The sequence below is a fragment of the Ambystoma mexicanum genome, chromosome 6p, assembly GCF_040938575.1.
Source record: "Ambystoma mexicanum isolate Mex_15411 chromosome 6p, UKY_AmexF1_1, whole genome shotgun sequence".
In the NCBI taxonomy this organism is placed as follows: Eukaryota; Metazoa; Chordata; class Amphibia; order Caudata; family Ambystomatidae; genus Ambystoma; species Ambystoma mexicanum.
The window spans coordinates 1,430,389,330-1,430,402,781 of NC_090935.1; the positions used below are offsets into that span (position 1 = coordinate 1,430,389,330).

General features: G+C 47.0%; 1 protein-coding gene across 2 annotated transcripts in view; it reads left to right on the forward strand.

Annotated features, from left to right (window-relative positions):
* RASGEF1B (RasGEF domain family member 1B) overlaps positions 1-13,452 on the forward strand; it is a 105,424-nt gene that overhangs the window by 82,445 nt on the left and 9,527 nt on the right. For both annotated transcript variants that reach the window (XM_069626157.1, XM_069626156.1), the window contains exons 9-11: positions 3,239-3,318; positions 4,446-4,541; positions 12,944-13,039. In XM_069626157.1, coding sequence (XP_069482258.1) covers positions 3,239-3,318; positions 4,446-4,541; positions 12,944-13,039 — 272 coding nt within the window. The remainder of the gene's footprint in view (positions 1-3,238; positions 3,319-4,445; positions 4,542-12,943; positions 13,040-13,452) is intronic.

Consider the following 13,452-nt stretch of genomic DNA (forward strand, 5'->3'; position numbering starts at 1 on the left):
GCAAAGTAAGTGGTCTCTCTCTCTCTCTCCCTCTCTTTCTCTCTCTTCCCCCCACCCCCACCCGGGTCCTTTCCTCACCTCAGGATGTTTCTAGTTCAGCTTTCATTTTATGGGATTTTAACCTCTGGTTTGCTATTGTTTCTGTGCCTACTGTTGTTAGCTGTAAACCACCAATGTCTCCCCCAGACCCTACACCCTTGCGGATGTCCTCTTCACCTCTTGATGTTATCCCTTCAGTGTCCTCTTCCACCTTTTCTATAACCTTGTGCCCGCCTGAGGCTGTATCCTGGGGGTCATTTCTCCTCCCTGCTATTGCTTCCTCCTCCTTTTCCTTGGGCCCCTCGTCCTCCTCTTGTCCTCTGGTTCCTACCATTTCTTCTTGGCTTCCACTCCTCTGCCATGATGTTAACCCCCTATCCTGCAACCATCCCGTCTTCTGGTGTTATCTCCTCCTTTGTTATTTCCTAAACTCATACCACCTCCTCTTGCTCTCTCGCTCTCTCTCTCTCTGCTGCCACCTCCTCTTTGACACTCGCAGGTCCCATCACTCACTCCTGAACTCCACTCTCTCATCTCCCCGGCTGGGAGTTCTAGTGAGTGTCTGTGAACACACATGGGGTTGTTCTGTGCTCACTAGAGCTGCAGCAAGCCAATAAGAGGCCTGTCGGCCATCTTGAATGGTAGTTTGCTCACTCTGATCCTTTGTGGGGATGTCTGAAGCCTCCAGCTCGGCACTGTGTTTCTGGCATGAGAACTAAAAGCAGGAAACACCTTTGGTACGCTTCATGAACACTCTTTTCACCTATTCCCCTTTGTATATGGGAAACTGAAACATTGTTTCACCCACATGAGAACCTATTGATGGAGAATTATGCTGTTTCCCACGCTGAACCTTCAGCATCATTGGGGAAGCCGCAAACTAGCGACACTTTTGGCTTGGGAGTTTACCGAGTGCCCTGCGATTCTTGTGAAATGACTGCTGTGAAGCTGGAACTGTAACAACATACTCACTAACACAGTCCAATGGAGAAAAAAACATGTCCCTAAAGAAAAAGCTGTCTTCCTTGGGAGAGGTGTATGGAACTTTATGCTCTCTCGATAGGGGAAAGTTGTTTCGGTATTACCCGGTGGGGTCTTACATTGAGTCTTGACAGGATTTACACTTTTGGCATTGATATGTCCCCCAAGAGTGGTGGGGTGGGGAGGGGAGAGTCCACCCTCCCTCCCCAGGACTGATCTGTGACGGGGCACTGAGATTGTCCCCGACAAGTGATGGGGACCAAGGGAGGGTAACTAAGAGATCTTCCCCATATCACTACCTTGGCCCAACATCCTCAGGCTTGTGGTAGCTCTCGACCCCATGAGTTGCCAACCTGGTGGTTTCCAGAGCTAGGCACTGCACCTCATCACAGCAGGTATGTTCAGGAGGAGGGAGTCCACTGCTTTTTACCTGGACAGTTAGTTGCTTATAGGCCGATGCAATCGCCTGGTATGTGCTCAGTGTTGGCCTCGATGTCCTATGTGCTTCTGCGCAGTCACATGACATTTATACCAAGAATACATTATGGGGAAGTGGGTAGTTGTTTGGGCAGTAATTGCTATTCTTTGCCTCAAAGGAGACTTAAACCTGAATCTTTGCATGGCTGTATCTTCATTTCAAAAATAGAATTACATGAATATAACCTGCACCTCGGTGCTACACAGCCCATCCCAGAAAGGCCAAAATAAATGATATGTGGCTGTATTGACTGCTGTTGTGTAGTCTTCTGTTTTGTTATCCCTGCTTTCATGATTCTAGTTATTTTTTTTATTTTTTTTTTTATTGAACTTTACTCAGTAAACTAAGTTTTGTCAAAAAAAAGAAAATGTTTTGATCGTCTTCAGAGTGCTGCCGTTAGAGCAACACATGAATTTTTTCCAACATGTTGTAGACCGACAGTAGAGATTTGGGGCTAAAAGTTCAGAGTCCCCCCCTGCCTAGCACACCGGGTCAGAAACCTTGAGAGCCTTTTACTTTCCTCTTGCGTTAAACCGCTTCCAGTCCCGTTGCGGGTTTAGCCTCTGATCTGTTACAGTTTATCAGATCGAATGCAAGTTCGATAAGTTTTACCAGGGCTTGCGTCCATCTCGTGTTTTCACCAGAGATCAGTCTCTTCCATAGTTCGTCTGGTTCGAAAATCCACAGATTTTCCCCCAATGATTCTAGTTATTGCAAGGTTCTGTCCTGGTAAAATAAGTGCCTGGTTTTGTTGAAGCTGGCTCTTGGGGATGTCCCCTTGTGGTTTTTCCCTGTTGTATCCTACTGTGGCTGCCGCTTCATTTGGTTCAGTAACTGCTAACCCCGGGGCCCTTCACTACCCCCAGCTGGCCACTCTAAATGAGTGCCCCCTCTTCTCTCCTCTGCCCCCTCTCCCAGGCCCCTCGTTCCACCGTCGCCTGTTGCTATCCATTTAATGAGGGTCCTCCCTTCCACTCTTCCCCAAACCCTGTCCCTCAACCCATTTACCCTGCACAACCACAGCCATCCAGAGAAGCTGACCGGCTCCCTATCACCCACACCGTTGCCACCTGCAAGTCTCTCATTCCTGTGGCGGCGCAAGCATATTCAAGTCTGCACACATGTGGTCGCAGGGTCCGCACATACCCAAATGGCAAAAGCCTGTGCGATCAAATTCTATGCATGCTTGACGTACCACCGTTCTATGTCAAAAGATTGCGCCAAAAGTGACGTATTTCTTATCTGTCCTCAACAAAATGTCAATCTGGCAAGGCCACAAAATGACAGTGGTCGATGAAAGCACTGTTATTTTTTAATACTAATCTATGACCTCTATTGTCACCTCTGCTGTAACATTTGCCCACATTATGTAATGTTCTGTTTATCACGCAATGCAATGTTGGTCAATAGTGCCGGTATTAGCATAATTGACCTGAAAACATTTGATTGAATTTGTTTGACTTTTTTTTCAGTCAAATTTAATTAAATATATATATGGGGTGGGTAAGGGTATAGATTAGGTTGAGGTTCTCCCCCTGCATTTTAGACCGAAAAAGGGAGAAATACATTTGAACAAAAGTGATTAGGACAAATGTTTTAGGTTAAATAGACCCAAAACAATAGTGCCTGAGCACGTTGCGGCCTTACTAACAGCAGTTATGCGCTTCACTTGTGGCGCGCAGAACATATAATAATGCATTGGCTTGTTCTGACGTTGCTAATCCTTCATTTCCTTTGCAGCTGGGATGAACATGAGCCCGGTCTCCCGCCTAAAGAAGACCTGGGCGAAAGTCAAAACAGCCAAGTTCGACATTCTGGAGGTACGCAGTGGAATAGGGGATGGTGGGCCAGGCAGGCCGGGCCCCCTTGCTTCCCATTGCTTAGTTTTGCATCACATGTGCCTCACATGAGCAGCGTGCGTGGCCAGAAGATGGGCTGCTGGAACGAGGCGACTAGGATGGCTGCTGGAACGAGGCGACTAGGATGGCTGCTGGAACGAGGCGACTAGGATGGCTGCTGGAACGAGGCGACTAGAAGGGGCGCATCTTGCTTAGCCTTATTCAGAGTTGGGTGTAATTAGGGTCTGTAGTTCCGCATATAGCCACACTTACATGGGGTAAATGATACTGGTTGTGGCTGTTCATTGTAAAGGGGGCTTCTCTATGCCCTTCACCTCTGGGGTAAACATTGGGCATGATGGCATTGTAGTCCGCAGCACCTCCTGATTCCTTCACGGGCACTTCACGTTCCTTCTGTTTCCGGCCACAGCGCACAGCATTGCCAGGTCATAGAGTGCTGTGGTTCATATTGTTAATGCCATCATTCCTGGCTTGCAGAGGTAGACCTTTTTTTTATAAGCCACCCCGCCTGTGGCTTGCTGTGATTTCTAACCCCCTGGCGCTCTCCTTTCTCGGTTGCCCGCTGGCCACTCCCAAACTTGCTGCCTGTGGCCAATCCCACTTTTCTGGCTTCTCCTAGCTTGCCTCTCGCCAATTCTGCTGCGGGAAACTAATCTTACGACACTGTTTGCAGCTGTTCCTACTGAAATCATGAGCATGCCCCATTTTGTTCTCACAACAAAGGTTCCCATTTTGGAGCTGTTGGCACTGCAAGGAGGATATTACGCATAAATGAAGTGCATAAATGGTGCTTGTTTGTTATGGGTTAGGTCTTTAGTACTCTCCAGTCAATGATGGGGCCATGAACCCAAATAAAGGTAAATAAAGGGCATTCCAGTTGCTAGCCTAGTTAGTGTCGGCTGCTAGCTGACACTTTAGCGTCACCTTTAAGCTGAAACTATTGCATTGCAGTATAAGACAGAGATGTGGGTGTTGTTTGGCTTCTGACCGCCCGTTGACCTCCTATGTCATGCTTATCCCTATGGCCATTGCCATCAACTACCTGACTCCATTGCTGCCTCTTTCTTACATGCTATATTTTCCTGCAGCATCAGATGGATCCTTCCAGCAACTTCTACAACTACCGAACGGCCCTGCGCGCAGCAGCCCAGCGGTCCCTGACGGCTCACAGCAACCGAGAAAAGGTACGTTGCATGTCTGGCATAGCAAAGGCGCATCGGTGGAAAAACAGTACAGGCCTCAGGAGCAACAAGACCCCTTTCCATAGCAGTATTAAATAGATAGACAGCAGCAGAACTGGCCTGACTGCTCTTGGTACAATCTGCATAACAAATGAGCGCATTTGTTCAAAAAGCATCTTCGATGCCCACATCTACATCCCACTCTCATGGGATACAGGTTACACTCATAGCAGGCAACCTTTAAGCATTGATGCTGTCTTTGTTTGCCGCCTTCTGATTCAACGAAAGCTCCTTTTCCTTGGGGTCAAGTTTCTTTTGTTGCGCAAAATTTGATTTTAGGACCATGGAAGAGCATTCTTTTTATTAAACCAGATGAAGCCAGATGTGCTTGTTTTAAAGAAAGCTGTATTGGTGTGCAGTTTGGAGAAATGTGCATTCTGTTCTATACAGTTGGTTACTAACACATGTGAGCCAATATGGGCAAGAGGTTCATACCCGGATCACTGATGATGCTGGGAGATGATTGGTAGAAGGCCGGAGCAGGAGAACCAATGGCTGAACTGCTCTAGTGAAGCCAGAGAATACTTGCATAAAAGTAAGGCAGAGAGTTGCCTTCTGTATTTGCGAGCCTTACAATTTCAGTGTTGTTTTTTTGTGCATCTCATTTCTGTTTGATCTATCAACTGGAGAAAGGAAGGTTAGGTCCCAAAATAAGTTATTTGTCCACACCTGGGCTCCTCTTTTGCCAGTAATTATATTATGAGATGTTAGGGTACATGAGACCTGTCAATCCCACATGCGCCACTTACACAACCTCGTGGCGCTTATGATGCTCTGTCTGATTTGCTGCATGCCTGACCCGTGGGGGAAGTTGAGACGTATACCTCAGGTGTAGGTGAAGGGGCCTCCCCCATCCTCTTCCAGTGCGGGTTTTCGTGAGCAGGGGTCAGAGGTTACAGGTGCCCCCGGGCTCCTACCGCTCTGGGTATGGGTGTGTTGAGGTGATGAGCTTGCCTGTGTGATTGCTGTCTGGTAGTGTCTGACGTGGGGCCAGGGTGCTCCAAGGACACCCGCTTACCTCCTCATAGGCGTGTGATGCTGTATGTCAGGGAGCTCTGAGCATGTTCTTGACGGGGTGGGCGGATAATATGCCTCGCTTCCCAATTCCTGCATGTATGTCATGTTGCAGATTTCAGTGGCCAGTGAGCTGCAGATAAAAGGCAGGGGCCCTAGATATGGTGCATACCTGAGAGGTAAGAGGGGAAAGGTCCTGGGGGAGCGGGGGTGGGTGGGGGAATTGGATTGGACACATAAAGGCTTTCCCCGAAACCTGCAGCCTGAATTTTGAGGGGGCTCTCCTGGCAGGGGGTCAGCCATCTATGGATGCTCTAGTTATATCAGCCAGGGGTTGTAGAGGTCATATGCGCGTGCCTACCATCCTGTTGTAGGGCCATGATGATGCATGTCATTGTGATAGGCCTGCTCGATAGGGTGTTACTTCGCAATGTTTGAGATGTTATATTCGGTGATATACTGGAAGGGGTATAGGGTGTGAATTTGGTGCACTTGGCCTTATATTACATTAGACTTATATTCACTCTATGTTTGTGCATTCGCTATTCAGACACTAATTCCACTGGACGAACCCCCCAATTTCATAAACTAGAAAATCCGGCTCCTGTCATTAATGCCCACACACGGACAGTTTCTTGGTGTATACCCTGCCATTCTAAATATTTATTTCAGAGCAGAGTTCATTCCTGGACTCCTATTCCCCCTCTGAATCTTATTGTACTCTTTCTCTAGAGCATTTATTCATAAGCAACACGTACATTTTGGACTACTCTGCCCCTGGCAGCCTTCTTCTCTACGCCTTTGACAGACATAGTCTTTTCAAGTGGTGACCCGGTCAGTCATGCTTTTCATTTCTTAGGATATCTCGATGCATCTCTTGAGCCCCTCGTGCATCAAGACGATACATCCAGATGCCATTATTTACATCTTTTCCATTCACTTCCCACTCATTTAAGCTTTCCTCCATTTCTTTTTTTGTTCCTAATCTTTTCCTATCCTTTCTCTTCCATCTTCTCTTATTTCCATTATCCTCCAGTAGGCTACGGTTTGGTAGTCCCGAGCGGGGACACAATACGCCCTAAACCTCGGACAAGGGTAGGCGCTTTGAGACCATGGTGGCGGTGATTCAGCATATTATAAAAGCACAGTAATAAAAAAATGTGGGATTGGAGGATATTCTTGGTGGGGTGAATTGGTACCTTTGTGCCCTGATTTGTTTGGGGATCGTCTGAGTTGTGGGCTATGTAAAGCAATGGTACTGTTGTTGCATAACCGTCTTGAAAGTGGAGCAGGAGGTCGATGAGGTGGTTAGTGGTGGAAGACCTAAATCTTATCGGGAGGATAGCTCAGCGGCAACGTGCTCACCATGGAAACAAGACGACATGGAGCAACACAAGTTCGATCCCCGGGTCCGTGCTTAGAAACCTCTGGGTATTAAGCGTGTTAAAACATAACCGAACATATCATATCATATCTGTGCAGACATGTCTGCTGTGGTTGATTGCCCCAAAGCTCTCTTTGTTAATAGCAGCTCGCTTTTGTAAATACACACTCTTACAACATGCTTGTAGTAGACCCAAATATAGGTACATCCAGTACTAGAAATATTCGAGGCTTTGAGTTTATATTAGAAACTGAGCTCTAAATCTGAACTTGCCACAGTAATCTATTGACACAAAACCTTTATAACACAGTGTCCTCCCTCATATCAAAACCCTCGCTGGTTCGTGGCTTATTTGTGACCATTTACGCCAGAACTGCGTGCAAGGCTGCCTGTGTCAGGGCGCTGGGCTGCTACGTTAGAGAGCCTGGGAAAGAAGACTCATTGCTCTTGGCCCTTTGCAAGGAAGCACTTGCTCCGCTGGCTTGACGATAGACTGTTCCATGCCCCCGCTATAGTCTTTGGTCCTGGTGCGAGTGGGATCCTCCAAAAAAGCTGGCAGTTTCTGCGCAAGACGCCAGTGTCAAATTTGCATTAGAAGAACTCTCTCTTTGGGCGTGAGCATGTGAACCTCTCTCCCCAAAAGGGCATCCTTGTCCCACACCACCCTGTAGACCCTCGTTGAAGCGTCATTTTGCCGCATTCTCTTGCAGGAGTACCAAACACGCTGGTCTTTAACCAGTCAGATTTCTCCCTCCGTTTTTCCGTTGTCTGGAATTGTGTCCTGCAATGTGCCCTGAAATCCTGCAGTGCCTCCCAGAACTGGGAGCATATTTCCACATTCGTTAGTCAGAATAAAGATGCAGACTTTGACTTTCAGCAAAGGGCAGGGTGTATTCATTAGTGCAATTCCGAATGCGTGCTAGAGAACCCAACTCTTAAATGATGCATTATTCAAACACTCTATAATGAAGTGTGTATGGTGGGCAATATGACAGAGGTTCAGCACTCCAAGAGCTGACAGCAATGGCCATCCCTTGACTGCATGACACAAAGAGATGTTGATACAGTGTCGTGGGTTAGTTCCAATTTTCAGATTAACATGATTAATAAATGTTTTTCTGATTAGATATTACAAATCTGTTGAGTGTCTACAGCTCATCAATGCTCTACTCTTTTGTTATGAATATGCATTGCCGTTCCCTGTGCTTCGGCCCCCGTCTAATTTTCTACGGCACTGACACTCTTTGCTGTACAGAAAAATGGCGTCTGACGGCCATCTTGAAACCATTTCTCGGCTCAGCTTTCGAAAGAGCATAAAATCCACCTTACGTTGACTTGGACGAAACACAGGAATGGTTCTGGCCCTCCTTCCAACCAGCCTACGGTTAGGAGATGTGTGTGATCTTTGAGTGTAGCTTATGATATGATACAGGTATTTATATATAAATAAACGATACAAACCACAACCATTCAGGTAATTGTGTGGTGCAGAAGGAGAGAAGGTATTGGGGGACAGGTTGGGAAGCAAATGAGAATGCCCCAGGTTCTTCCTCAATTATCAAGTGCAGTCCTCTTATAGAATTTTTGGCAACCAAATAGCTTAAAGCATTTTATATTCTATTTTTATTTATGTTTTGTTTTATAAGTTATGTCATGTAATTGTGATTTATACCACGCTCTGCAGCCATTTTCATCGTTTGTGTGCACCCTGGCGGATCTGAAAAGGTCGGGGGTTGAGAGGACATAGTGGGGTTGAGAGGGTGAAAGCCCAAAAGAGCTTTGATTTGCTGCTGGTAGCTTCAGTTCGGAAAATGTTTCTTTGTTTGGTAGATGTTATGTGGTGTTTGGTGAATGAGTGTGTATGGGGTGATTTGTCTACAAACAAAAGTGTTTGATCCACAGAATAAGATGATTAGTTTGTCACCAGATGTAAGAATCTTCTGCTCCAGGATTTCCGTTCACACTTTATTTCGAAGATCTCTGAGCTACACCGTGGGCTTGATTTACAAAAGCCTTTTTCAATGGGAAACCCCTGTTGCAAAAACGCTTTGTAAAATCAGGCCCTGTGACAATTCAATTAGGTCCTTCATTATGCTGTCACTGAGGGGTACACTGGCTCTCCCCTAATATTGAGAACCCCTGTCTTTAGGGTACGAGCCACAGCGCTCCATCAATTAGTCATTCTTTTTTAGTTGTGATCCATTGTGCATGCTGACAATCAGCCTTTATAAACTGTGCCTTCAATCGGTATAACTTACACTGGAGAGTGCATTGACGGGCGTGGGGTTCCTGATATTGGACCCAGCGTTACAGGTTAAAAGGTTTCAGTCCTCGCAAGGCAAGAGAAGGCGTGACTGCTGTACTGCTTGGTATCCTAGACTGTGGACTGTAGCATGGCCAGGGAACTGCAACCATTGACACTTCCTGCAGTCGCCCCACTATGTATGCATGCATGGGATTTGTAAGGCCTGAACCTAGCTGGCAAGCCACAAAGTGCTGTACTTAGGGGACACACCCAGGGGGTTACGAGTGGGGCACAGGGGTAGGAGAGCAGCCCTTATTGTGCAGGATGAAGACAAAAAACAGATTCCACACCTGTACAAATATTTGAATATTTTTGCAATATTCTTCCTTGAAGGAGATCTTTGCTGGCCCCTTGGTGCAGATGTTAACATTCCTTCACTCTGGAGTTCCCTGTTGGGCTGAACAGGGGGGCATGCTCCAGGTGGAGAGTGAACACATGAGACGCGTATCTTTTTGGATACCAAACCGCCACATTTTTACTATCACAGAAAACACCAATGCACTCCAAAAAATGTGACATTACACAGTTATGAATAAAAAATACATAATTTCAACACTTCCTAATGGCAAGTGGTCCGGGCGGACCATGGCTCTCTGCCCCAACAGGGCGTCACGTGGTGGTGAGACCCTGTCCCCTCCCGGCCATGCCCTTCTCAGGAGGCATTACCGGGCGGCAGCCTCCTTTCTTACCGGGCCCGGCAGCCCCCTCAATCCCACCACCCCTGACCCCACCAGGAGCTTCCAAATGCCGTGCCTCATTCCAGCTCCAGAATCCCCGGAAAGGGATCTCGGTATCCCCTTGTTCCTCCACCACCTGCCACAGGGGTGCAGACCCAACATTCTGCGTCCCCGCAAAACACACAAATGTTCCTGATGACTTGAAAATGTCCATGGCCAGCGGCCATCCAGGCCAGTTCATTGTTCAGTTTTCGTGCTGACATGTTCAATGGGCGTTCCGGGTCCGGGGACCCCAAGTTCAATCTAGGGATAACCTGGGACCAGGCAAGCAATGCCCCAAGGCAGGCACGACCCAACCAGGTAAGCACGGATACGAAGTTCCTGACTAGCTTCTTTCTTCCCAATCCCATTGGATCGTTTCCCCCAATGTGCAAAATCACCAACATGGGTCTCGGCAGGCCTTTCCTCATTTGTCCTTCCAGCAATGAAGGCACCTGGCACACTTGCATCCCCCATGATAGATCCAGCAGATATCAAAGGCCGCCATGTCAGACAACACCCTTTGCTGTTCTCTCCCACTCTGCTGCATCCTTCTTATGAAAGATGACCCACACCACTGGTTTCGCCATCTCCTTCCTCAAAATTGACAAAAGAACAGCACGTTAGTCCTCTCACAGTATTCCACCGCCCTATTGCCTTGATCTGCCCTTCAACCGTACCCATAACCTGCGGCCATAGTGGCTGCCCCAATTCTAAAAGAGTGGGGGAAATCCCATTCCCCCCAATCCCTGCTTCCTCCAGTGCTTTTTGAAAAATCTTCCTAAACTGATACCTGGTACCAAATATTGCAAAGTCAGTTACACATTTGGCTAGAGGTATCTCAACAAAGAATGTTTTCTCTTTCCCCTCACTCTTTCCCTGCTTACTCTCTTCTACCCTCCTATAATCCAGGAGTGAGAATATGTCAATATATTTCTCCTTCCACATGTTTTCCATTGTTTCTATAGGCACGTGCTAGGTAAGCATGCCTGGCACTGCTGTCTGTATTGGGACAGAGGCTTTCCCTGCCTGATTACCCTCCCCTCCGCCCCACCATGAGCATGGGCCCCATGCTTATATCCATGTCTTCTGCTGCCTTTGCTCCCCCTTCATTAATTAGCACATTCCACACTACCTGTGGGTTTTCACTCCTTTTTGGCTCACCTGTACCCCCCGGTGTAGCCATCATCATTCCCGCTCCAGTGTCCACCTCTCCTGGCACCCCCGGTGGTGCTGTGTTCTGGGCATACTTCCCCCCCCTCTGGTGTTGTCCCTGTGACCAGTCAGAACCAGCTGGTGCTGCCCAGCCCTGCTGTGGAGGCCCTGCCTGCCAATTCCCACCATAGACTGCAGAGGGCCAAGCCATCCCTCTCCTTGAGGACCTATTGATGAGTTTCCCCACCCAAAGCCCATCCACTATCCATTGGTGGCCCCCCCAAGGGCCTGCCTGTCTGGCTCCCACATTCCCCCAAGGAGTCCCTGTGATGCCCATACTTACATTGCCCCCGGGAATTACCCCTGTGCCCCCTGTAGCTGGCAGCAGTGAAATGGATGCCTGTGCCTCCTGTCCCCTGGACCTTCTGCCCTGTGTTGTTGGCACTTGATGCCCCACTTCTGCTATCAAATGCCTGCATGGGGACAGGTGGCTCACTCGCCACCCTTACTGTGAGTGCTGTGGCCGTCTTGCACCCCCATTCTCTTTTTAGCCCAGGGAAAAGCAGCTCTGGGGGCCATATTTTTCCTCTTAGGCTTTGTGGGAGGGGGCTCAAGTGAGGTGCCCATGCCACCTGAGTTACTGCAGTTTGTTGGGTCTTAATGCCTCCAGGAAGGGAGCCTAATACTGCTCCCACATCCTTGCCCTGTAATACCAAAATGATGGCCGCCAAAGTAGCTGGGTCCATTCCCCCCACTCTTGTCTAGCAGCCCCCTTTTCCCACTTTAAAATGATCTCTTTTTATGGCTGAGGATTAGTTAGACAGGTTTGTCACACATTTCATCCCCCCCATCAGCGACCCACACAATTCCCAGAACTCTTTTTCTTGTCCCTTTGTCCAAAGTTTTACACAATTAAAACATGGTTCCTTCTTCATACATATCAAACACTACAACATATCCTTTTGGTCAAATCCCCAAAATGTGAAATTTATATGCGTTATTCAATTTTAAGATTGGATACGTGTTGGGGCTATTGCGAGCTGCATATAAGTTTCAAACTATTGCGATTTGACCAAAAGGATATGACAGTCACAGACATTCTTTCTGAAATTTGTGGTGATTAGAGGAACAGAATCACTAGGTTTTAGGAGTTTGGACTTAGTTTGGAAGACGGGACCATTGAAGGTCAAGGTATCGCACTAATCTTTGAAATAGTTTAGATCAGAACTGTATGACATAATCTAGGAAGGCTTGAATAAAGAGAAGAAAAATGAATGGAGTTACCGTATTGGAGCTTTTCAATGCCCTGATGAAGACCAATACTTGTTAGGTCGAAACACGTGTTGGCGATGGTTGAACTCTAAAGATTGGTTGGATATTAAAGAACAATCACAAAACAAATTAGGAATCAAGCCCTATGTTATTATGTGCTTGGCACATTGGGCAGACATCCTTTGTGTTTTGTGTTCTTTTGCTAGGCTTGTTGGGGATTAGAGCCTTTGTCTTGCTTTTTGCTGCCTATAAGCACCAGTTCAGACTAAGTCTGATTAACTGTGTTAATAAGTGGTCACCACAGAGGAGTATTAGCCCTGGGTTCTGTGGGTATGATTTCAAAGTAGATACCTATCCGTAATCTTGTAAAAAAGATAATGCAATTTAATCGTTTTAAAGTATTGTAACTAGAAAAAATCCCACTACCCTTGAGCTGTATTTTGCTCCTTTTCCATGTACCTCCTGCCTGCTGAAAGCTCTACCTGTGCTTTGCCTGTAGATTGTGATACCCTTCTGCAGCCTGCTGATCAAAGACATCTACTTCCTCAACGAGGGCTGCGCCAATCTGCTGCCCAACGGCCACGTTAACTTCGAGGTAAGTAGACTGCATTGGCGGTCTCTACGGGCATGTAGAAGAGTGTCGATTTTTGCTGGAATAGGTTTCCAATCGGCTTGACATAAGTACTCAGGGGATATGAGTCATGAAAATTGATGGTTCCCTGGGATGCTTGCAGCGATTCTAGGAACAACTTTTTGATATATTATGAGCAGTTCTGGGGACACAAAACTTAACAGAAAAATCAATGTTAAATTCATACTGGATTTTTAACTATGACGGAAATCATAGAATGTCCATGGCAATTGGAAGTTGATTAAGAACTACTTTAATTTATTATTTTGCTAATAGAGGGGTATGGTCCAAAATAATTGATAATACAACTATGTTTTTTGTTTACAATGAGTGTGTAATCAGCTACACCTTGAGCCCTCAGATGGTACCACCATGTT